The following is a 26,023-nucleotide window of genomic DNA, read 5'->3' as shown; positions in this document are numbered from 1 at the left end:
CACCCCCCCCAACCCCCCGCTTTTTTTTTCCCGGGGACACACACACAAACTCACTCTCCTGCTGGCAATAGCTCATCCAAACTGACCACTCTCCAAGTTTAAATCCAAGTTTAACCAGAACGTCTGGGGGGGGGGGGGGGGGGAGGAGGAAAAAACAAGGGGAAATAGGCTACCTTGCATAATGACTTAGCCACTCCCAGTCTCTATTTAAGCCTAAATTAATAGTATCCAATTTGCAAATGAATTCCAATTCAGCAGTTTCTCGCTGGAGTCTGGAGACACACCCCTGGAACCCCGACCTGGGATATTCTATCTACTACCCAAGATCCATAAACCTGGAAATCCTGGGCGCCCCATCATCTCAGGCATTGGCACCCTGACAGCAGGATTGTCTGGCTATGTAGACTCCCTCCTCAGGCCCTACGCTACCAGCACTCCCAGCTACCTTCGAGACACCACTGACTTCCTGAGGAAACTTCAATCCATCAGTGATCTTCCTGATAACACCATCCTGGCCACTATGGATGTAGAAGCCCTCTACACCAACATTCCACACAAAGATGGACTACAAGCCGTCAAGAACACTATCCCCGATAATGTCACGGCTAACCTGGTGGCTGAACTTTGTGCCTTTGTCCTTACCCATAACTATTTTACATTTGGGGACAATGTATACCTTCAGATCAGCGGCACTGCTATGGGTACCCGCATGGCCCCACAGTATGCCAACATTTTTATGGCTGATTTAGAACAACGCTTCCTCAGCTCTCGTCCCCTAAAGCCCCTACTCTACTTGCGCTATATTGATGACATCTTCATCATCTGGACCCATGGAAAAGAAGCCCTTGAGGAATTCCACTTCCATCCCGCCATCAACCTCAGCCTGGTCCAGTCCACACAAGAGATCTACTTCCTGGACACTACAGTGCTAACAAACAATGGTCACATAAACACCACCCTATACCGGAAACCTACTGACCGCTATTCCTACCTACATGCCTCCAGCTTTCACTCTGACCACACCACACGATCCATCGTCTACAGCCAAGCTCTGCGATACAACTGCATTTGCTCCAACCCCTCAGACAGAGACAAACACCTACAAGATCTCTGTCAAGCTTTCTTACAACTACAATACCCACCTGCGGAAGTGAAGAAACAGATTGATAGAGCCAGAAGAGTTCCCAGAAGTCACCTACTACAGGACAGGCCTAACAAAGAAAATAACAGAACGCCACTAGCCGTCACCTTCAGCCCAACTAAAACCCCTCCAACGCATTATTAAGGTTCTACAACCTATCCTAAAGGATGACCCAACACTCTCACAAATCTTGGGAGACAGGCCAGTCCTTGCCTACAGACAGCCCCGCAACCTGAAGCAAATACTCACCAACAACCACATACCACACAACAGAACCACTAACCCAGGAACTTATCCTTGCAACAAAGCCCGTTGCCAACTGTGCCCACATATCTATTCAGGGGACACCATCACAGGGCCTAATAACATCAGCCACACTATCAGAGGCTCGTTCACCTGCACATCCACCAATGTGATATATGCCATCATGTGCCAGCAATGCCCCTCTGCCATTTACATTGGTCAAACTGGACAGTCTCTACGTAAAAGAATAAATGGACACAAATCAGATGTCAAGAATTATAACATTCATAAACCAGTCGGAGAACACTTCAATCTCTCTGGTCACGCAATCACAGACATGAAGGTCGCTATCTTACAACAAAAAAACTTCAAATCCAGACTCCAGCGAGAAACTGCTGAATTGGAATTCATTTGCAAATTGGATACTATTAATTTAGGCTTAAATAGAGACTGGGAGTGGCTAAGTCATTATGCAAGGTAGCCTATTTCCCCTTGTTTTTTCCTACCCCCCACCCCCAGACGTTCTGGTTTAACTTGGATTTAAACTTGGAGAGTGGTCAGTTTGGATGAGCTATTGCCAGCAGGAGAGTGAGTTTGTGTGTATATGGGGGTGGGGGGGGTGAGAAAACCTGGATTTGTGCTGGAAATGGCCCACCTTGATTATCATACACATTGTAGGGAGAGTGGTCACTTTGGATGAGCTATTACCAGCAGGATAGTGAGTTTGTGTGTATATCGGGGTGGGGGGGTGAGAAAACCTGGATTTATGCAGGAAATGGCCCACCTTGATTATCATGCACATTGTGAAGAGAGTTGTCACTTTGGATGGGCTATTACCAGCAGGAGAGTGAGTTTGTGTGTGGGGGGGGGGGGGGGGTGGAGGGTGAGAAAACCTGGATTTGTGCTGGAAATGGCCCAAGTTGATGATCACTTTAGATAAGCTATTACCAGCAGGATAGTGGGGTGGGAGGAGGTATTGTTTCATGATCTCTGTGTGTATATAATGTCTGCTGCAGTTTCCACGGTATGCATCCGATGAAGTGAGCTGTAGCTCACGAAAGCTCATGCTCAAATAAATTGGTTAGTCTCTAAGGTGCCACAAGTACTCCTTTTCTTTTTGAGGATTCCCTTACCAATTCCTACATTCCCAACCAATTATTGTAAGTATGTACATCAGGTTACCTATTCATTTTCAGCCCACTTTTCTATTTTTCTAAAAGTTAAACATATTCAGAGTATATTAATATTTCCTCAGATTTTCCAAAAAAAAAAAAAAAAAAAGAGGTAATAGTACTGTAGCAGACCTTACGTTTGTCCTTAGGCAAATCTAGAGACTTTACTTTCAAATTGCATGCAGGTATCCAATGACAGGGTTTGCCCAACTCTAAATAACTAGCTTAAATAATGAAGCTGTCCTTGCTAACACATCTCACCTCTCTTTCTTCATGAGGCGTCTGTCCATCTAGTCGGCAGTACTCATAACCACGCCACATGCAATAATCCTCCAAAATATCCAGTAAGCGGGTCATCTGGCTAAAAATGAGAACTCTGGAGCCTGACAGATTGGTCCAGAAAACAAAGTAATTTTAATATAAATCTTATCACAGAACCAAACAGGAATAGGTTAAATGCACAGAAAGAATTAATGTGAAATACAGTACCAGGTTTACATAATATTCCTCCCTAACTGATGATCAGTTTATTCAAACGGTTCTATTTTTTTTTTTTTGGTAAGTTTATTGTTCAATAATTGATTTTAAACTCCTATTATGCAATTTTTTCAATAAGGGTCATTTTTACATTTATACAACAGTATCCAGATAGCAACTGAAGAAATAAAAGAACATTCTTAAAGACTGGTTTCAGAGTAACAGCCGTGTTAGTCTGTATTCGCAAAAAGAAAAGGAGTACTTGTGGCACCTTAGAGACTAACCAATTTATTTGAGCATGAGCTTTCATGAGCTACAGCTCACTGAAGTGAGCTGTAGCTCATGAAAGCTCATGCTCATGAGCTGTAGCTCATGAAAGCTCATGCTCAAATAAATTGGTTAGTCTCTAAGGTGCCACAAGTACTCCTTTTCTTTATTCTTAAAGACTGTAACAGAAACACTAGATCCCCCATACAAGAACCATTTTTCAAAAAAAGATGGAGATTACTAGTCCCCCCTCCCCCCCATGTATGCACTGTGGTGAATTTACGGTTTGTTTGGGTTTTTTAAATAGGGCTTCTACCAAAAACTTAAAATCCATTAAATTCTGCATTCTCTGCCCCACATATTGTACCGACATTCCATCAGTTAAGTGATGTTTTTTAATCAGAAAAATATCAGGCAGCAAAAACATACAGCACAACAGCACACAAAATTCCATTGTCAATATATGTAAAAGCAGTGGTGGAAGAGACCCATTATGTTTGGAGCTTGAACAAAATCTAATATACAAAAGTTTATTCAAGCCTACTATGACTCCAGCCAGTCTATGCAACCACAAAAACCAGCACTCTGAACAGGACCTGGCTCTCCAATTCTTGTCAACTCCCATGGAAGCCTATTGGCCTACAAGCCATATCAAACATTAACCTGACAGGTGGTCAGAAAGTCTGGTCTCTCCCGACATATCCCCTTCTCATCTCCCAAACTGCCCGGCTCTTCATGGCTTCCTATTCCACTCTTAATTTTCTTAACTATTTTCATTTCTTTCCCTCCCATCTTACCCCTCTTCATCATTTCCAAACTGTGAAGTTCTCCCTTCCTCTATGCCTTGCCTGCCACTTAGAAAGCCCACAAAACCCTTTTAGTTTGTAACAAATACGACTTTGTAAGTGGGAATGATTTTTAAACTGAGCCATTTTATTTGTTATTAATACTATTCATACAGCTATTGTTCTATAGCTTCCACTCACCCTGTTCTTTGAGTTTTGCCAGCAGTTTATCCAGAGCTACCATTTTACCACTGTTATTGACAAGATGCATGTCAGTAGTATAAGGAGGTCCAGGTTCAGCACCATCAAATAGGTACGGATGGTTGCAGCACTTTCGCAACTGCATCAAAATATTCAACAGCCGCATCTTATCCATTTTCCCAGCGGAATTTAGAATGTCAATATCTTTCATCAGGATCCTTGTATACCTGAAGTTTTACAGGCAATAAATAAGAAGTTTACAGCCTCTAGTTTGTGCACATTTAAAACACAAGTAAATCTCTAAATCGTCCTGGGGTTGCTACGCTTTTTTGTTTTTGTTTGGTTTTTTTTAAGCTGGATAATGACAACATCCACTGTTACATTATGTAGGATTTGACAAAAATTAGAAGGGACATAAATTCTTATGCTCCAGTATGTAAGTCAACATCTGACTAAAAAAAGTTCCCCATACAAACAGGTTATTCCATAATTATTAGCCATGAGGTTTCTTGCATTTCTTCTGAGGCATCCAGTTAAGGCCACTGTCTGTCAGCTTTTGGATTAGATGGACAACTGGGTCTGATCTTGAGAAATTCCTGTTTTCCCATCACTATGTTTGAAAGCTACATAAAAAGAAATGGATGAAAAACTTCTTTTAAAAAAAAAAAAATAAAAAAATAACCAAAACCCTTTCTCCATTTCACACCTCTGCACAATTGCATCATGCTTCTATTTTAGATCTAGTTCTACTCCTGTTACTGTAAATACACTTTTGGCAGGTACTGGGGAAAAACATTAATGTAAGCTGCCCCCTAAAAGAAGGGCAGGAGAATCAAGTCAGCATGTTAGCACATAATTAAGATAAGCCCACTGTGTATCAACAAAAGAGTGAAACTGACTAGACACACTTTATTAAATGCACAAGTTTTTTTTTTAAAAAAAAACCTTGACAAAAATAGAATTTTTCTCTAGTTCCTTTTAGTTTCAGTAATATTGTGCGGTTTTTTTTAACTAGCAGATACAAATATTTCTGGTGGAAATGTGCTTTTCTAATTAACCAAGTCCCTTTATATGCTGACCATACCTGTGGTAGAGACATGGCTATAAAAAATAAAAGAAAAATGTACTGAGTGTGATATAAAGTACTCTATTAGTTATAATTTAGAGCAATTTTACATTAACGTAAATAACTCACCATTCTCTCTGCATTTTACTGAGCCCAAGGTAAATCTTTACTTCCTTTTTCGGAGGCAAACTCTTTTCTACTTCAGCTTTTATACGACGTAACAAAAAAGGCTTCAAAACCTACAAAATAAGATGTCTGTGCAAACTATTTATAAATACAAGACTGCTTCAAATAGGAGATTAATTGGCTTGATCCTGCAGCATTTGCTCAGCTCAAATTCTGAGCAACTCATATTGCTCCCACAGTGACCCCATCAGACCGGCTCTGATGCAGCCTCCATCTGAGTAAAAAAATTAAGCTGTCCACTGGGTTCCAACAGCTAGCTAAGTTCATGCAGGGAGTGGGAAGGACTTTAGAAAGGGTGCTGTAGATTTTCCCAGAGGTACTTATTCAGAAAACTGCCACCTACATGCTCCCTATGACATTTAGGCCAGCTGATGTAGGGCAGATGACTGTCCTATCTCTCCACAGAGCAGCAAAGTGGGAACCACCCCTCCTATATCTTCAGAGATAACTTAATCACCACACAAAGTATAGAAGCACAGGTGCTAACTGTCCTAAGAAATGCTGTTGAGCAGAAGAGAGAGCTACATCAAAGTCATTTCTATAGGCCTCTCTGGATCAAGTTGTTAGGCCTGGTCTACACTACGAGTTTATGTCTGATTGAGCAGCGTTAAATCAAATTAACCCTGCACCCGTCCACACAACGAAGCCATTTTTTTCCAACATAAAAGACTCTTAAAACCGATTTCGGTACCCCTCCCCAACGAGAGGATTCGCGCTGAAATCGACATCGCCGTTTCGAATTAGGGTTCATGTGGATGCAATTCGAAGGTATTGGCCTCCGGGAGCTATCCCACAGTGCACCATTGTGACCGCTCTGGACAGCGCTCTGAACTCGGATGCACTGGCCAGGTGTACAGGAAAAGCCCCTGGAACTTTTGAATCTCATTTCCTGTTTGGCCAGGCGAGCTCATCAGCACAGGTGACCATGCAGTCCCAGAATCAAAAAGAGCTCCAGCATGGACCGAACGGGAGGTACGGGATCTGATCGCTGTGTGGGGAGAGGAATCCGTGCCACCAGAACTACGTTCCAAAAGACGAAATGCCAAAACATTTCAAAAAAATCTCCAAGGCCACGAGGGACAGAGACTACAGCAGGGGCGCCACACAGTGCCACGTGAAACTGAAGGAGCCCAGAAAAGCGTACCAGAAAACCAAAGAATCAAACGGACGCTCCGGGACAGAGCCCCAGACGTGCTGCTTCTACGCTGAGCTGCATGCAATCCTATGGGGGGCCGCCACCACTACCCCACCCCTGTCTGTGGACTCCGACGATGGGGTACTCTCCACCATGCCTGAGGATTTTGTGGACAGGAAAGATGAGGAGGAGGACAAGCTTGAGGAGAGCACACAGCACACCTTTCTCCCCGACAGCCAGGATGTTTTTATCACCCTGACTGAAATACCCTCGCAACCCAACGAAGCCGGAGAAAGGACCTCTGGTGAGTGTACCTTTTTAAATATAATACATGTTATAAAAGCAAGCGTTTTTTAATTATTAAGTAGCCCTGAGGACTTGGGATGCATTCGTGGCCAGTACAGATACTGGAAAAGTCTTAACGTGTCATAGAATCATAGAATATCAGGGTTGGAAGGGACCTCAGGAGATCATCTAGTCCAACCCCCTGCTCAAAGCAGGACCGCTCCCCAATTAAATCATCCCAGCCAGGGCTTTGTCAAGCCTGACCTTAAAAACTTCTAAGGAAGGAGATTCCACCACCTCCCTAGGTAACGCATTCCAGTGTTTCACCACCCTCCTAGTGAAAAAGTTTTTCCTAATATCCAACCTAAACCTCCCCCACTGCAACTTGAGACCATTACTCCTTGTTCTGTCATCTGCTACCACTGAGAACAGTCAAGAGCCATCCTCTTTGGAACCCCCTTTCAGGTAGTTGAAAGCAGCTATCAAAATCCCCCCTCATTTCTTCTCTTCCGCAGACTAAACAATCCCAGTTCCCTCAGCCTCTCCTCATAACTCATGTGTTCCAGTCCCCTAATCATTTTTGTTGCCCTCCGCTGGACTCTTTCCAATTTTTCCACATCCTTCTTGTAGTGTGGGGCCCCAAACTGGACACAGTACTCCAGATGAGGCCTCACCAGTGTCAAATAGAGGGGAATGATCACGTCCCTCAATCTGCTGGCAACGCCCCTACTCATACATCCCAAAATGCCATTGGCCTTCTTTGCAACAAGGGCACACTGTTGACTCATATGCAACTTCTCGTCCACTGTAACCCCTAGGTCCTTTTCTGCAGAACTGCTGCCGAGCCATTCAGTCCCTAGTCTGTAGCGGTGCATGGGATTCTTCCGTCCTAAGTGCAGGACTCTGCACTTGTCCTTGTTGAACCTCATCAGATTTCTTTTGGCCCAATCCTCCAATTTGTCTAAGTCCCTCTGTATCCTATCCCTACCCTCCAGCGTATCTACCTCTCCTCCCAGTTTAGTGTCATCTGCAAACTCGCTGAGGGTGCAATCCACACCATCCTCCAGATCGTTTATGAAGATATTGAACAAAACCGACCCCAGGACCGACCCTTGGGGCACTCCACTTGATACCGGCTGCCAACTAGACATGGGAATGGAGCGGAAATCCTCTAGGGACATCTCCATGAAGCTCTTCTGGAGGTACTCTAAAAGCCTTTGCAGAAGGTTTCTGGGAAGAGCAGCCTTATTCCGTCCTCCATGGTAGGACACTTTACCACACCATGCTAGTAGCAAGTAATCTGGTATCATTGCATGACAAAGCCTGGCAGCGTACGGTGCTGGTGTTTGCTGGCATTCAAGCAACACCCATTCTTTATCTCTCTCTGTTCTCTTCAGGAGAGTGATATCGTTCATGGTAACCTGATTGAAATAGGGGAATTTAATTAAGGGGAGATTCAGAGGTGGCCATTCCTACTGGGCTGTTCGCCTGTGGCTGAAAAGAAATCCTCCCCGCAGTTAACCACGGGGCGGGGGGGGGGGGGGGGGGAGGGAATGGCACTGAGCTGTTCGTGTTTGGCTAGCGGGGAGGGGTAAAGCGATCATCCCAGAGAATTGGGGGGGGTTACTTTGGTTTCTGCTGCTGCACGTTAACAGGAAACCCGCAGCACTGAATGGCCAACTCAACATGCTTTGCTTAGTATGGGAGAGGAGGGCACTGCTGTTATGAAGGTTGCAGAAGCCGAAAGACTATGGCTTATCATGGCTGCCTGCAAGCCGAATTCTGTTGCCCGGCACTGCGTGTATGATCTCTAACACCAAAGCCACAGACACTTAATGTAAGATGCAAAATGCGACCTTGTAACAAAATCACACGTGTTATGTAATGTGAATAGTGCTGTTCACCATGAAGGAGTATAGCCATTGTTCTGTAAAACGTATCTTTTTAAATACTTCACTCCCTTTTTTTCCTCCAGCAGCTGCAAATGTTTCAAGCCTCCATCCCAAAGGCTATCTCAGATAAGGCAGCAAAAAAACCGCACGCGCAATGAAATGTTCTCTGAGCTCATGCAGTCGCCCAGCACTGACAGAGCTCAGCAGAATGCGTGGAGGGACACAATGGCAGAGTACAGGAAAGTGGTCGATGAACATGAGGAGAGGTGGCGGCAGGAACATCAGAGGAGGCATGAGGCAACGCTGGGGCTATTGTGGGATCAAACGGACATGCTCCAGCATCTGGTGGAGGTTCATGTACGGCAGCAGGATCACAGACTGCCGCTGCAGCCCCTGTTTAACTGCCCTCCCTCCTCCCCAAGTTCCATAGCGTCCTCATCAGACGCCCAAGAACGCGGGGAGGGAGGCTCTGGGCACCAACCACTCCACCCTAGTGGACAGCCCAAGCAACAGAAGGCTGTCATTCAAGAAGTTTTGAAGTGGCCTTTTCCTTCCCTCCTACCCTCCTCCCACACCCCACATGGGCTACCTTGTGAGTTATCTCCCTATTTTTATAATCAATTAACAAAGAATACACTTTTTTAAAAGATAGTGACTTTATTTCCTTTGCAAGCAAGCTGTGATCTAAGGGGGGGAGGACAGGTGGCTTACAGGGAATTTAGAGGCAACCAAGGGGGCAGGTTTTCATCAAGGAGAAACAAACAGAACTGTCACACAGTACCCTGGCCAATCATGAAACAGGTTTTCAAAGCTTCTCTGATGTGCAGCACTTCCTGCTGTGCTCTTCTAACTGCCGTGGTGTCTGGCTGCGTGTAATCAGTGGCCAGGCGATTTGCATCAACCTCCCACCCCGCCATAAACGTCTCCCCTTCATTCTCACAGAGACTGTGGAGCACAGAGCAAGCAGCAATAACAATGGGAATATTGGTTTCGCTGAGGTCTGAGCGACTCAGTAAACTGTGCCAGCGACCCTTTAAACGTCCAAATGCACACTCTACCACCATTCTGCACTTGCTCAGCCTGTAGTTGAACAGCCCCTTACTACTGTCCACAGAGCCTGTGTACAGCTTCACGAGCCAGGGCATTAAGGGGTAGGCTGGGTCCCCAAGGAAAACTATAGGCATTTCAACTTCCCCAACAGTTATTTTCTGGTCTGGGAAGTAAATCCCTTCCTGCAGCCATTTAAACAGACCAGAGTTCCTGAAGACGCGAGCGTCATGAACCTTTCCCGGCCATCCCACGTTGATGTTGGTGAAACGTTCCTTGTGATCCACCAGTGCTTGCAGCACCATTGAAAAGTACCCCTTGCAATTTATGTACTGGCTGCCCTGGTGGTCCGGTCCCAAGATAGGGATATGCGTTCCGTCTATAGCCCCACCACAGTTAGGGAATCCCATTGCAGCAAAGCCATCTAGTATGACCGGCACATTTCCCAGAGTCACTACCTTTGCTAGCAGCAGCTCAATGATTGCGTTGGCTACTTGCATCACAGCAACCCCCACAGTAGATTTGCCCACTCCAAACTGATTACCGACTGACCGGTAGCTGTCTGGCGTTGCAAGCTTCCACAGGGCTATTGCCGCTCGCTTGTGAACTGTGAGGGCTGCTCTCATCCTGGTATTCTTGCGCTTCAGGGCAGGGAAAAGCAAGTCAAAGTTCCAAGAAAGTGCCTTTACGCATGCGAAAGTTTCGGAGCCACTGGGAATCATCCCAAACCTGCAACACTATGTGGTCCCACCACTCTGTGCTTGTTTCCTGGGCCCACAATCTGCATTCCACAGCATGAGCCTGCCCCAGTAACACCATGGTCTCCAAATTGCTGGGGACTGCAGTTTTAGAGAAATCTGTGTTCATGTCCTCATCACCGCGGTTCTGTCGCCTCCTTGCCTGGTTTTTCAAGTGCTCGTTCTGCATAAACTGCACGATAATGCGTGAGGGGTTTACAATGGTCATAACTGCTGCAGTGAGCTGAACGGGCTCCATGCTTGCTGTGCTATGGCGTCTGCTTGGGCAGTCCAGGGAAAAGGGCGCAAAATGATTGTCTGCTGTTGCTTTCACGGAGGGAGGGAGGGTTGACTGACGACATTTACCCATAACCACCCGCGACAAATTTTTGGCCCCATCAGACACTGGGAGCTCAGCCTAGAATTCCAATGGGCAGTGGGGACTGCGGGAACTGTGGGATAGCTACCTACAGTGCACCGGTCAAAATGTTGACGCTTGCCACGGTACTGTGGATGCACACCGCCGAATTAATGTGCTTCGTATGGACGCATGCACTCGACTTCATAAAATCTGTTCCCAAAAATCGACTTCCATAAAATCTGAGTACTTTTGTAGTGTAGATATGGCCTCAGTGAGATAGTTCCTCTTTACTCCCACAGCCACAGACGGAATCTGGCCCCACATCCATCCATGTAGCCACAGGCAGGAGAAAGAATAGCAGCAATTTAAGTAGCCTTTTCTCATGGCTTAGTCAACGAGAGGGACAGAGCCAAGGGTGGACTGCCCCACAATGATCACTCCAACATTCACAGACATGCTGATGTGACTAATTTATTCTGCTGGTTCCCTTCACTAGTGCTCACTGGTGAGGCTCTACTTTATTCAGAATTATGTATCTAAAGAGTGAATAAAATGTAACAAGGGGCTTCTCTTTTCAACTAAATAGGCACATCCAAAAATACACTATTCTAAATCAGAAATACATAAGTTACTACAGCCCAGGCATTACACTGGAACTTATGCTTCCTAACGTATCAGTTCAGATCATCCCCTCAGATCAACACTGCAGATGCTGCCTCTCTCTGGATTCAAGGTCTACATTTAGAGACAGAGTGGGAACTGGACAGGTCAGGGAGAAGAGCGGGTAGGATGAGGACAAGGACAGAGTTGAGGGAAGATGAACACGGTCCTCCTCATTTTGGCTCCCAAGAGAGCCCTCAGGTTATATTATTTCCCCCTCCTCCAGAGCCTCCCCTACAGACATTTGTGCCAACTGCAATCAGGGTGAGTCTTTGGTAACTCAGCTCCAACATCAGAGTGGGGAGAAGAGGGAGGGGCACCAAGGCCCTGAGCCAGTGAAGAAGCATAAGGCCTTTGAGCGGATGACCCTTCTTTCAATTATCTGAGCCATGGGTTTTTAAACATCTAGTTACTCAGATCTAATCAAATAAAAATACCATTGTAACTGTATTAGAGCTGAACAGCAAGATTTCTTACGATAGAATTTCAACAATAGAAGTGTTGTCAACAGGGCTTTGGAGCTGTGCTCCGCACTCCGGCTCCACTCCAAAGCCCCGGTTGTGAACTCTTCCTTTTTTTTTTTTTTTAATATCCTCTATTAATACACTAGAATCAAGATTTTAATAATTTTCTTTAAACGAACCACAGTATTCACAGATAAAACTGAAATTCTGTCTTGATTTCACCCTAGTGTCAATGCAGCACGTCAGTAATTCAACATGATTAACAGTTTCAAAACTCCTTGCAATTCTTAGTTTATTTATGGATTAATAAGCTTTGATGTTTCTATTGCAAACAGTAATGTTATAAAAGATAAAAATTTGGAAAAACTAACAGAAATGCTGATAGATATCTGACATAGAAATTATGGCAGATACTACTGTAAAAACAATATAAATATATGCTAATTCTAAAATTAATGAGAATACAAATATTTATATACATTTACCACAATGCATTTTATCATAATTTGAGGAGAAATAAGAGACAAGAATTAGACTTTTGTTTTAAAGTTATTTTGTAGCAATAATATATTACCATCGCTGCTATTACTTACTGCATGAAGTCTTTCTACAAGTTTTTGATCACCAAGACAATTTTTAGTATCAAACCATGAGTCAAAGTCCTGCAGGAAAAACAAATTATTGTTAGCATGTACAGTTTCATCTTTACTTTCAATAACAGACACACATGCGAACATAAGAACAGCCATACTCGGTCAGACCAATAGTCCATATAGACCAGTATCCTCTCTCTGACAGTGGCAAGATGCTTGAGACTGAGCAGAATAAGGACAATTTCAGCAATCCATCTCCAGTCGTCTAGTCCTAGCTCCTAGCACTTGAAGGTTTTGGGATACCCAGAGTCTGGGGTCGCGTCCCTGACCAGCTTAGTTAATAGTCATTGATGGACCTATCATCCATGAACTTATCCAATTCTTTTTTTAACCCAGTTAGGTTTTTGGCTTTCACAACATCCCATGGCCACAAGTTCCACAGATTGACCATGTGTTGTGTGAAGTAGTACTTCCTTATGTTCACTTTAAACCTGCTGCCTATTAATGTCATTGGATGACACCTGGTTCTTGAGTTACATGAAGGGCCAAACAACACACTTCCCTATTCATTTTCTCCATGTCATTCATGATTTTATAGACCTCTACTATACCCTCCCCCCAGTCTCTTTTCAAGCAAATCTCCTTACATGGAAGCTGTTCCTTGCCCCTAATAACTTTTGTTGCCCTTCTCTGCACCTTTTATGAGATAAGTCCATTAGAACTGCATGCAGTATTCAAGGTGTGGACATACCATGAATTTATATAGTGGTATTATATTTTCTGTTTTATTATCTATCCCTTTCTCAAAGGTTCCTAACATTGTTAGCTTTTTTGACTGCAGCTATACATTGAACAGATATTTTCAGGGAAGCATCCATGAAGACTCCAAGATCTGTCTTGAGTGGTAACAGCTAATTGGGCTTCATCATTTTGTACATATAGTCGGGAATATGGTTTTCCAATGTGCATTACTTTGCATTTATCAATATTGAATATCGTCTGCCATTTTCTTGACCAGTCACCCAGTTTTGTAATATCCCTTAGTAACTCTTCTCAGTCAGCTTTGGACTTAACTATCCCGAGTAATTTTATATCATCCACAAGTTTGGCCACATCACAGTTCACCCCTTTTTCCAGATCATTTTATGAATATATTGAACAGCACTGGTCCTACTACAGATTCCTGGGAGACCTTGCTATTTACCTCTTTCCCTTGTGAAAGCTGACCGTTTAGTCCTATCCCTTGACACACACCCCCCTTTAACCAATTACAAATCTATGACAGAACTTTCCCTCTTATTCCATGCCTACTTACTTCAATTAAGATCTTTTGGTGAGGGACCTTGTCAAAGGCTTTCTGGAAGTCCAAGTAAACTACATTCACTGGATCGTCTTTGTCTACATGCTTGTTGACTACTTCAAAGAATTCTAATACATTGATAAGGTATGATTTTCCTTTACAAAAGCTGTGTTGACTCTTCCCCAATATATCATGTTCATCTACGTGTCTGAAAATTCAGTTCTTTAGTATTGTTTCAACCAGTTTGTCAGGTACTGAAGTTAGGCTTACTGGCCTGTAATTGTCAGGATCACCTCTGGAAACTTTTTTTAAATTGGCATAACACTAGCTACCCTCCAGTTATATGTTACAGAGGCAGATTTAAGTAGTAGATTAAATAACACAGTTAGTAGTTCTGCAATTTCATATTTGAGTTCCTTCAGAACTTTTGGATGGATATCATCCAGTACTGGTGACATATCACTGTTACATTTATCAATTTGTTTCAAGACTGCCTCTATTGACACCTCAATCTGGGACAGTTCCTCAGATTTGTAACCTTAAAAGAATGGCACAGGTGTGGGGATCTCCCTCACATCCTTCGCAGCAAAGACTGATGCAAGAATTCATTTAGCTTCTCCGTAACAGCCTCGTCTTTCTTGAGTGCTCCTTTAACATCTCAATCGTCCAGTGGCCCCACTGACTGTTTGGCAAGCTTCCTGCTGATAATGTACTTAAAACGAAATTTACTGTTAGTTTGTGTCTTTTGCTAGTTGCTCTTCCAATTCTGTTTTGGCCTGCCTAATTAATTGGGATGGGTCCTGCTTTTGAGCAGGGTGTTGGACTAGATGACCTCCTGAGGTCCCTTCCAACCCTGATATTCTATGATTCTACTTTTACACTTGCTTTCCAGAGTTTATGCTCCTTTCTATTTTCCGCATTAGGATTTGACTTCCAATTTTTAAAAATGCATTTTTGCCGCTCATCACCTGTTTTACTCTGCTGTTTAGCCATGATGGCATTTTTTGGGTCCTCTTACTGGTTTTTATTTGGGGTATATGTTTAAATTTGAGCCTTTATTATAGTGTTCTTAAATAGCCTCCTCACAGTTTGCAGACATATCGCCCTTGTGACGGTCTTTTAAATTTCTGTTTAACCAGCTTCCCCTTTTTGAAGTTCTACGGGGAGGGGCGAGGGGGGGTGGGTGTTCCCGTTAGTATTTTTCCCCTACAAGGGTGTTAAATCTCATTACATTATTGTTGACATTCTCTCGCTGTCATGTAAAAATGAAGTCAATGGAGTTACACCAGTGAGAGAAGACACAGGCCATTGCTCTCGGCAAGTTTAACAGCATCCATAAACTTTAAAGCCAATTGAATAACTTCACTGGTAAAACATAGAACCTCTTTTTAACAGAAGTGCCTACTCTGTTCCCCCCTGGATTTTATACCAGGCCTACCACTGTAACATCTGAGTGCCTATCATAGTGCATCAAGTCAGGTTGCATAATGAAAAGCAGGGGAAGAGACAAGGAAATTGGACCATAAAAAGTGAGATCAGATAGAGACATGAAGCAAGAAGAATGGAAGTAACTGAATCAAAGCAACAAGATGAGTAGAGTGACAGAAAAAAAGCAAAGGGAAGAGGTGGTGAAAGGAAAAAGTGTAAATTCTAAGTGAAAAAGCATAAAGTTTACTGTGCAAATTATATGTTCAGCGTAGACTCACAACTTGGTTTAACTCACATTTATAAAGTAACAGTGATATAAGTAAGGATTAAATCAGTTTAAGTTTATCCACTTTAATTTAGCAGCATTTTACACCCACTTTGCATGGTGTAAGTGTAGCACAAGAAGCAAAATCTTAGGAAAACAGGCCCTAAAGCCTTATCCAGACTAGGATTTAAAGGTGTTAGCTAACACATGCTACCTGAAATGTCTTAAAAGTCTAGTGTAGACAAGACAGTTTTAAAATGTGCTGGTTCACATGTGTTAACCAACATCACACCTTTAAATCCTAGTCTAGCCAAAAGCTGAGCATTTGCAGAACTGGGCCCTCAGTTTGCAAATAAACTACCAAAATGTGGATTTTGACAGTATTAAACTGGCATGAAAAATTCAGTCTGTTCGCTCTAAGAGAGAACTGTATTTTACCATATGAAACCTTTCTGCAAGGAAGAATTTCAACTGGCTCTACCCAGAATTAAAATGATAGGTAGTAGACACACTGTATCCATGATTTTTAAAAATATTTATCTCATATTTATATGGCACCCACTACCATAGTGTCTGAGCACCTCGTAACCTTTAATGTATTTATCTTCTCAACACCACTGGGAATTAGGGAACTGAGGCACAAAAAGACTGAGGGCTTCTCTACACTACTGCGCAGGGTTGATCTAAGATACGCAACTTCAGCTATGTGAATAGCGTAGCTGAAGTCCATGTACTTAAATCTACTTACCACAGTGATTTCACTGCGGTAAGTTGACAGCAGACACTCTCCCGTCAACTCCACTTGCGCTTCTCATGCTGGTGGAGTACCAGACTCGACAGGAGAGCGCTCAGTGATCAATTTATTGCATCTATACTAGACGTGATAAATTGACCCCCCCACTGGATCGATCGCTGCCCGCCGATCCAGCAGGTAGTGTAGACAAGCCCTAAGATTTGCCCATGGTTACACAGGAAGCCTGTGATAAAATGAAGGGATTGAATCTGCGTATCTCAAGTCCAAGGCCACTCTAACCACTGGGTAATTCATCCTCTCTGCAGGATATATCATCAGAATTATGCTAGCGAAAATATATATCAGGCCCCAGCTTACATCTGCAGAATTGAAGACATCAGGTAAAAGAAAGTTGAGTAATGCCCACAGTTCATGGAGGTTGTTCTGTAAAGGAGTTCCTGTCAGCAGCAACCTATTTGTTGTCTTGAACTCACGTACAATCTCAGAGAGCTAGGAAAAATAACAAACAGCATTTGTTATCTGTGGCTTAAACACATAAGGGACAGATTTTCAAAAATCCTGAGCACCCATCACTTCAACTGAAGTCTTTGAGAGCGCCATGTGCTCAGTACCTCTGAAATTCAAGCCCCAGAAGATCAAACTATTATTTTCAAAAAACGACCTTCAGGAAGGATTTGAATAGGACTAGAATATAATCTAACATTTAAAATCTAAAAATATTTTGCTACAAAATGCTCAAGCAAAGGTTACGAAAATACTGAAATTGAAGTTTACCTTAGATTTTTCATTCTTTATTCTGTGGGCTTCATCTATCACCAAGTATCTCCAGTTAAACTTTTTGAAAACAGATTTCTCCTTAATTACCATTTCATATGAGGTAACGCAAACATCCCACTCTCCAGGCATCATAACATCACGGATAAAAGCAGCCTAATGTAAAATAATATTAATTAATAGATATTAAGTAACAACAGCGAGCATAAACTTATCTGGAGCTCTCTGCCCCTTATGTCTGCCAATATTATTGAAACAAAAGGTTAACGAGTAAAAAAAATAAAAGATTAACCACATATGAAAAAGAATACCTGGAGTTACACTAATTCAAGTCAAACAACAAAGGCTTCCAATCTATGTTTCAGGGCATAAACTGATCAGCAGCTGGAGTTAAGACGAAAGGCATAAATCGTCCCCATTCACCTCAGTGGGTGTTTATTCTTAAGCATAACTATGTATTTTTAAAATAAATATTTCCTGTTAAGTGATCAGCAGTGAAATCGTTAAATAAGACATCCCCTTCAGTGACACGTGAAGGAGTGTTTTCAACCATGTTGTATATTAAATGCCCAAATATTGGGTTAATGTAGAGCTAAGGTTGCCCAGTAATGTCTTGTGCATTTCTAGAATGTGGATGCTAAACTTAAACCCCTGAAAACCAGGAAATAAAAAGAGGTAAAGCAACACAAATGTAAACCAGGACACACCGTTAAGATACATGACATCCTGCAATGCAACTTTAGCTACCTGCAGCTTTAACTGTACCCCCTGCCCCCATACACACACTTGAGGGCTGGCAATAGCCACGGTTCCATTATAGCGGTGCAAAGATTAACAAATTGCCAAGGGAAATGGAGATTCTCTCTCTCGCAATCTTCAGATTAAGACTGGATGCCTTTCTGGAAGATCTGCTTTAATCAAACAAGTTATTAGACTCAATACAGAAAGAGCTGGATGAAATTCTATGGCCTGTGTTAATAAGGTCAGACTAGAAGACCTAATGGTCCCCTGTATCCTTAAAATCTGTAATACACAGACATTAGGAAGGACTAAACATGTGCTGTGTTTGTGTTATGTTCTAGAGATCTGAATTACGACACTGTCTGCACACACTCCACCTGCATTCGCTGTAGCTGCATTTAGTGGTGGAGCGATTGGTTGGAGCTAGTATGCAAAGCTGTGACTGGTTCATGACAAGAGACGCATGTGTACCTTAAGACACCAAGCATGCCCCATTGAATTTTGGAGGTTATATCTGCAGAGGTACACAGGGTCTTCTTGTCATGGGGACTGCCAGCAGTCTGGTAGCGTACAGGGTCTCCAGGGCTTAGCCAGAGTTAAGTGAAGGCAAGGCAAAATGAATATACTGTCTCAAAAGCAATCTGCAGGACAAGAGCAAAATGGTAGTAATATTGTACAAGCATGGAGTAGTTTGTGTGGGGAGGCTCAGTACTGGAGTACAGGCAGCTTCTGTCTAATGTCAAGCATAGCAGACTTTGTCCTGCAGTGCTCATGTGCTCTATGCCCAAGGTTTTCCGTGACATTTGTAAAGGTAGGAGTGCTAACATGTGTGTTAGTGGCATGTTGGGGCACTGCACAAAGAGGCTGCACTGCAGGGAAGGCATGTACCTTATCTTTGTATTTCCAGGCTTTCAGAGAATTAAGTTCAGTCACACTCCGTATTCTGGAGGGGCACCAGGCACCACTGGGCAACCGTAACACTGCATTAGTGAAACTTTGGAACATTTAATTTCTCAGCAGCCCCTGCCCACCCATAATTCTTCCCCCCCCCCCCCCCCCCCCGGTCTTCAGCTCCTTGGCCACCATTAATCCTGCCACAGAATGCACTGGCTGCATGATAGCTCCTTCACTGCCCCTGCATCATCTAATCTTTCTACCTCTCCAGCATAGCTCAGTTCTTCCTTCTCAGCCCTCTTCCCCTCAGAGTCAGGTTTCCACATGGGATCTGCTGGTTAAAGAGCTAGGGAAAGGATGCAGGTACAGTGCAGGGACACTAGCATGAATCCATGGGACTTTTTTTTTTGAAAGGAGGGATAGCTACGGGAGGGCACACATGCAGCCCCCCCCCCCATCACTGATTAACTCAGACCCCCTCCTTCCCACCCCGCTCTACCTTGTGCTGCTACAACACTCCCCCAACCATCACACACGCTGTACTACGACTCTCTACGTCCCCCCAACTTCTCAGATTCTCCTAGCACTACTCAGATGCTGCTCCATCTCCTCCATTGTATCCATTGCTCTGACCATCCCCACACCTCCTGCTGATCTGAGCACCCCTATTCCAAGACCCCCCACACCTAATCATCATTCTAGGTCCCTGGCAAGCTTGGAGGGGTGATGGGGAGGTGGCATGATAGTGAGGCTGTGAAGAGTGCCTGCAGCAGATGGAGGCAGGAAGGAGCCCAAAAGTGAAGATGCAGAGTCCCTACCCCAAATCTGGGCCTAATGTATGGGGAAGGGGCTGTCCACATGCATTTGCAGCACAGGAGGCAGAGACATATATGAAACAGTCCTTCCAGTCAGTGAAACATTCTCAGCCGAATAAGAACTTCTCATAGAAGTGAATACAACCTGCAACAATAGTTTTAGAGGTATGAATTGCTCCAATTCACGAGTGGGTATTCTCATCCCCTTTCCCACAGTTTCAGCACTTGTGGGCCTCTGCCCTGCACCGAGTTTGCCTGTTCTCAGCTCCCAAGCCCTGACTCTGGTCTTAGCAGTGTGTGCGTGGAGCATGTTCAAGCATGCCTGTTCTCAGCCCCCCATTCCACCTCAGTACTGATCACATGCCATGCACTCAACATGCTTATTCTCAGCTCCCCATTCCAGTCTAATCACTGTGGGTCACATTTTGAAGTGGGGGACGGAAATAGGTGATATGAATGTGTGAAGGGTTGGGAGATACCCCATACCCAGATATAGACTCTTCTCTTTTTTGCACAGCTCTGGCCTCTCCTTTTTCTCTAGAGACAATGGCATCAGGGGAAGGGTGAAGCTGATGCCTCTTCTCCACTGCTGGACGCAGCATAAAGAAAATGATGATTTCTGGGTTAATTTGCCAGTCGGGATGCAGTGGAGGAAAGGGGAGCCATAGAGGAGGAACTGTGCAGGAGGGACCAGGTGGCTCCACTTCCCTTCCCCTTAAGTATGTCGCTATAGGAGAAAGTGCTTAAGTTCCCCAGTTATGGATCTACTTTGTCACTGCTTCTGAGCTTTCAGAGATCAAGGGTCCTTTTTTGAGGACAATCCTCTATTTATCGAGGGAACTTAAAAAAAAACTACACACGCAAAATCTCCTTTTTTAGAAATCCAATTCTTTATCAAAGCTCTGTCATAAGCATAATGGTTGTGAAGGGTCATTGTCTGGTGATGTCCTGGATCCTCAGTAGCTGTGCCAGAGCACAACCCTAAGGACCAAGGGTCGGCAATGATGTAAAGCCTCCACTCTGTAGACTGCCAAACCCCACATCCCCAGCACCACTTCAACAGCACCTCCACAGCTTCAACTCCCCATATTCCTCAGGCTCTGAACAAAAAAAAAAAAAAAACTTACAAGACTACGGAAGTATTATGAACAGCTCGTTAGGGGGCTGTGTATCAGGATGTCTCTGGAACAAGTGACCCAGGACTTACTTTACTCTGAGAGACAAGGTGGGTGAGGTAATAGCTTTTAATGGACCCACCTCTGTTGATGGAAAAGAAGTTTCGAGATGCACAGAGCTTTTCCACCAGCAGAAACTGATCCATTAAAAGCTATTATCTCACCCACCTTGTGTGTCTCATACCCTGGGACCAGTACAGCTACAACACTGCAAGCAACTTGTTTTTCTTGGATCTCGCTCAGAATGATTACATTATCACAATTACTTCCCCATCTTTCATTTTCACTCTGGTTAACTAATGTTAGTTTCTTTGAAAATTCTTCTAAAGTAAAATCAGAGTCTGTGTGTAGATTTTAGAGCACTTTAAAATATTGCCCTTTTCCAGTACATGTGGGCGAGTGGGCAACACCAACTGTCACTTGCACACATCCTGAGGATGGACAGAGGGAGTTCAAAATTCAAGAGAGTGACCAAACAGACAATATTATCTTTTTTACGATTTCACGATATTTCTTGGTTCGCTCTCCATTACAAACCCAGGAGGCTCTCTGAGAGTGTGCTCGCAGATCAGAGCTCAAAAGAGAATGGGCTGACCCGAGCTGCTGCAGTTTGCCAAGGGGGTTCGGGGGGAAACAGACTTCCCTTTTCAACAAAGTGGACTGAAGATTGTTCGGACAGAGAGGACTAAAAGTGGTCACATGGAATTGTGAGATACTTCCAGATGACTCAGGACCTGAACCAAGCAGGGCTGTGCCTATATACAAAGCAACAGAGGGTCAAACCCTGGGTCCCTGCTTAACTCAAGCCCAGACCTCTAGCCCTTCAGGTTCCTGGGATCCTGGGTCAAAGCCCTGGGTTAGTGCAATTGCAGTGTAGACACAAGGGGAGTTAGGCTTCAGCCCGGCTCCCGCACAGGGTTACAATGAAGTGCAGACATACCTGTAGTCACTGTGGTGACAGACTGCCTGGAAACCCATAGCTTGAGCCCCAGGTATCTGTCTGTGCACAAATTAGAAGAACCAGACAATTTTTAAAAATAGTAGTTTTTAAGAGTGATTCTATCTTGGGAACCCCTTGCTCAAATGTCCCCAAATTTGGAGCATTAACTAAGCCACGCCCCAGGAAGCACAGTGAATTTCAAGACAAACTAAGTCAACATACGGATTTTAGAGCACTTGTCTTTTAAACGGTAAGCAAACTCTTAATCTTAACTACAGCAGAGCTGCTGCTGTTATAATTCACCCAATTCACTCTGTCCAGTATAGTTTTAAATTACACAAATAATGGCTCTTCCACCAGTTCCCTTCAGAGATTCTACAATCTAAATGTTTCTACTGTGCCCATCACCATGTGTTGGGTACCAGTCAAACAGAAATAAGACATCTTTCCATCTTTATTAGCCAAAGTTTTCCTCTTGTCATCATCCCATTACAATTAGGATCAAGGAATAATGGAAGCCCAAAAAAGGTGGGGAGAGCAACCACTAGAGAAAGGAGACAAAGGGAAGGTGACAACAAGGCTGAGAAGTAAAGAATATAATCAGCTGAAGGGAAAAAGGGAGTACAGAAGTTCAGTAGTCACCAGAAAAAGGTGAAATCAACAGAGGAAGGAGTTTGGCAAGTGGGATACATTGTTCATCAATTTCTTTACAGTTAAATCCCTGTCTGTTATTCTACTTTAGCATTTCCTATAACACCTATTGGCATAGCGTCTAAACACCTCCCCACAATAGTTAAAAGCTACAGTATTTTTTCACAAACCAAAGAAACTACTTCAAACAATTGTATTTCCTGGAACACCACTTTCTGACATGCGAAGCACAATACGTTTCAGTTGTTCACTTACTCTGGCATCCTTGTCTCCAATAAGACAAACCGCACGTAAAGATGGAACCCAGCGTTTAAATTCATTCATCCAATTGTGTAAAGTTGATTTTGGAACCAGGACCATGTGTGGTCCAGGAATGTTTCGGTAATGCTTCAGATAGCCTAGCAATGCTATTGTTTGCAAAGTTTTACCAAGACCCTACATTAGCAAAGAAAAAAATTAAAATGAAGTGTCATCATAACATTAAGGACATCAAAACTATTTTCCAGCTATTTAATGCTGCTGCTGAAACTGCTTATAGTGAAATGCATACAGTGCAAGTCTGTTCTTGAGATGAATTAAAACCCATGTTGCTTCAATGTATTACAATATCCAAATTACAATTCTGAATACAGCCATTTTGTGCACAGAACAAAATAGTTTTACTATGAGTTCAACTGTATATAAATGAATTATAGGGACTTCAATGTTAAATTACAAGATGGCTCAGAGCAAAGTTTAATAAAAAATTAAAGTCCCTATAATATTATGCATCTCTTGTTTGAATTACACAAAAAACTTATTTCACCGTTAATGAAACTGCATCTATTATGATCTTTTTACTTACACAAAAAGGGTACATTAACCACATAAAGGATGGAAAGAGTAAAAAATGACCCTTTTGCTGAAGCTAGAACATAACATATCCTCTCTCTTACAGCCCAATACAATTGCCATTTAAGTCAATAGAAAGACTTTAATGGGAGTCAGATCAGCACCAGAGAAATCTATTCTTTCTTCTATCCACATGTGTAATGCTAACTTTAGTAACTTATGCACTTGTTAATGGGAAAGCCGATCACTGGGATAGATGGCAAACTCCAAGAGGACCTATCCAGGAAAAATGTTTGCCTCTGTAGTCAATATCCAAAATGAAGCAAGAACCAAAACAGGCATATTACGGCCCAGATCCTGTTTGCCCTAATCACAGGAGAAACTCAGTTAATAGGGACATTCATGTGATTAAAGTGAGCTGGGTTTGGCCCTATATTATACATAGACTTTTGCGGTATTAAACGTTTTCCTAGAAATTGACAACTTCAATGAGGACTTGTTTTTTTAAAGATATAGTATAAAAAAGTTAATTCCATTTCACAAAATAAAATATATCAAGCACAACAATTTTTCAATATTGAAATAGAGCATCAGAAATGTCAAATGCAGAGGAAAAAAAAAAAGATTTATTTATTTAGCAGCAACAGCAGAATCCTAAGTTAGCTAACAAATTCTGTATGGCATTTTCTTTCTGGAAAGCATGAGAGAATAATTCACATTTTCATTTTTTAAGACATATTAACTGTATATAGAATAAGAACCAGTGACAACTATGCAAGTGTTATGCTCCAAAATAGGCATGAGCATATAACTATGTATGCAATAACTAGTCAAAAGGGTACAAAGCGATATCCTGCTTCAATAAGTTTATTATTCCATGTATTTCTTCCTGTTAGAGGAAATTGTGCACAGAGCATGCAATTTAAACCCATGAAGAAAGTCCTTGGGCTGATGAAGGTCACATATGTACACAAAAAAGATCAAAACAGAATGATTACTCTACATAAATTCCAAAATCTTGCTGCTTACCATTTCATCTGCCAGAATTCCATTAACGCCATTCTCATACAAGGAGATCATCCAGTTCAACCCTCTAACCTGGTAATCTCTTAGCGTTCCTCCTTTCACATCTGCAAATGTAAGATTCCTCTAACTAGAAATTTTTTAATTTTATTGTGATCTACTTATGAGATCTTACTTAAATCAATCAAAACAAATAGAAAACTTCCAACATGGATACTCACATGAGGGTGACTCCTCAAATCGAACACACACATTAGATGTTTTTCGACTCTCAGATAGCAGCTCTTCATCTTCCTCTTGCTCCGTGCGTCTGTGACGATAACTGAAGAAGGAAGAAAGTTTACACGTGAGTTTGGATTCTAAAGCTTTTCAACAGAGCTAATGGAATATACCCTGACTACATTTTTGAGAAAACAGTAAATTAGGATAGAAATCACTGTCGATCCAGCAAATCTATATTCTATCACCTGCTCTTCCACAGAACCAGTTTACCATTAAGTAATTATTCCCAGATATCCATTCCAGCTCTGAATTATTTAGGCTAAAATCCAGCCCTTTCCTCCTCAGCCATGGTTGTACTGTGCAAGAAGGAAGCAAAAATTCTGCAGGTGGCTGTGCAGGGAGTGGGGCAGAGGGGCATAAGGTACACACGGACTATGGCCACACAATCTGCCACTTGATCGGTATACCATTCAATAGACCATTGATCAGTATACCATTCAGAAGGATAAGTGAAAAGTTTCAGTTGAATGTTCAATTCCATAAATATTTGCTTGGATGACTTCTAAAAATTATTCCAATTTTAAAAAAAGCAACTTTCAAAAATAATATTTAAGTGCCTCATATAAAAAAACACCCAAATCAGGGGGAAAAGTCTCTCTCTCACACACACACTTTCACCTGTTTAGTACTACAACTTTACTTTTTCAAGGAGTTCTGGCATACTTACGCCATAATTTTTCAACTGCAATTTAAAAGATAGATAATAAAAATATATAATTTGTTTGAAAAAATAACTTTGAACTTTGACATAAGAATAGAGATACGAAAACATACTCCCCAGCTGAAAGTAAACTCTGTTTTTCATCTTTCTTTATCCGTGGTCGTCCCAATTTGACTTTCAATGGTGATGTTGGAGATTTCTGTGCTGCAGGCTGAATAAAATGTGCAAAAAGTTCCGTCTGCTTCAGGAGAAATTCAAATCTTTTTGCCCGATCTGTTTTCTAAGTTACAAAACAAAAAAGAAGAAATGTGCATCTTTTCCCCACCAACAATAATTTTATTTTTGTTAAAACAAGCAACTTACATACCTCAGTACTGATCTTGCAGAACAATCTGAGCAAGTGAACTTTGCAGGAGAACTCCATACAAATGCTACATACATGAGTGACAAAAAATTACTTTTTTTTTTTATTTACACCCAGGGATGAAATCCTGGCTCCCCCTCAAGTCAATGGCAAAACTCCTCATTTAAGTTATTGTGGTCAAGATTCCACCTGAGAAGTGTTTGCATTGACTAGTAATATTTTGCTGTTTCAAAAACTAAAGCAACTAATACACAATCCTGCTCCCACTGAAGTGAATGAATTTTTCTGTTGGACTTCAGTTGGAGCAGGCTCAGGCTCCAAATGTTTCTTAAGTCCATGAGTCACACCTGCTACACTGTATTTAATAGACTATAAATAACAGCTATAACAGTTTTTAAACAAGACAGCAACTA

The 26,023-nt window shown here is 42.6% G+C and overlaps 1 protein-coding gene across 3 annotated transcripts in view; it reads right to left on the bottom strand.

Annotated features, from left to right (window-relative positions):
- SMARCA1 (SNF2 related chromatin remodeling ATPase 1) overlaps positions 1-26,023 on the bottom strand; it is a 74,652-nt gene that overhangs the window by 29,965 nt on the left and 18,664 nt on the right. For all 3 annotated transcript variants that reach the window (XR_013347058.1, XM_077825813.1, XM_077825812.1), the window contains exons 3-12: positions 25,360-25,526; positions 24,525-24,625; positions 24,310-24,410; positions 22,705-22,884; positions 17,234-17,389; positions 16,817-16,948; positions 12,713-12,781; positions 5,482-5,591; positions 4,287-4,513; positions 2,818-2,939 (exon numbers count right to left, since the gene is read on the bottom strand). Coding sequence is in view for 2 of the 3 variants with exons in the window: in XM_077825813.1 (XP_077681939.1) it covers positions 2,818-2,939; positions 4,287-4,513; positions 5,482-5,591; positions 12,713-12,781; positions 16,817-16,948; positions 17,234-17,389; positions 22,705-22,884; positions 24,310-24,410; positions 24,525-24,625; positions 25,360-25,526 (1,365 nt within the window). In the remaining variant the exon portion in view is untranslated. The remainder of the gene's footprint in view (positions 1-2,817; positions 2,940-4,286; positions 4,514-5,481; positions 5,592-12,712; positions 12,782-16,816; positions 16,949-17,233; positions 17,390-22,704; positions 22,885-24,309; positions 24,411-24,524; positions 24,626-25,359; positions 25,527-26,023) is intronic.

Source organism: Eretmochelys imbricata, chromosome 9 (assembly GCF_965152235.1).
Source record: "Eretmochelys imbricata isolate rEreImb1 chromosome 9, rEreImb1.hap1, whole genome shotgun sequence".
In the NCBI taxonomy this organism is placed as follows: Eukaryota; Metazoa; Chordata; order Testudines; family Cheloniidae; genus Eretmochelys; species Eretmochelys imbricata.
Note: the sequence above shows the minus strand (reverse complement) of the source record. Positions and strands in the feature narration are given on the sequence as shown.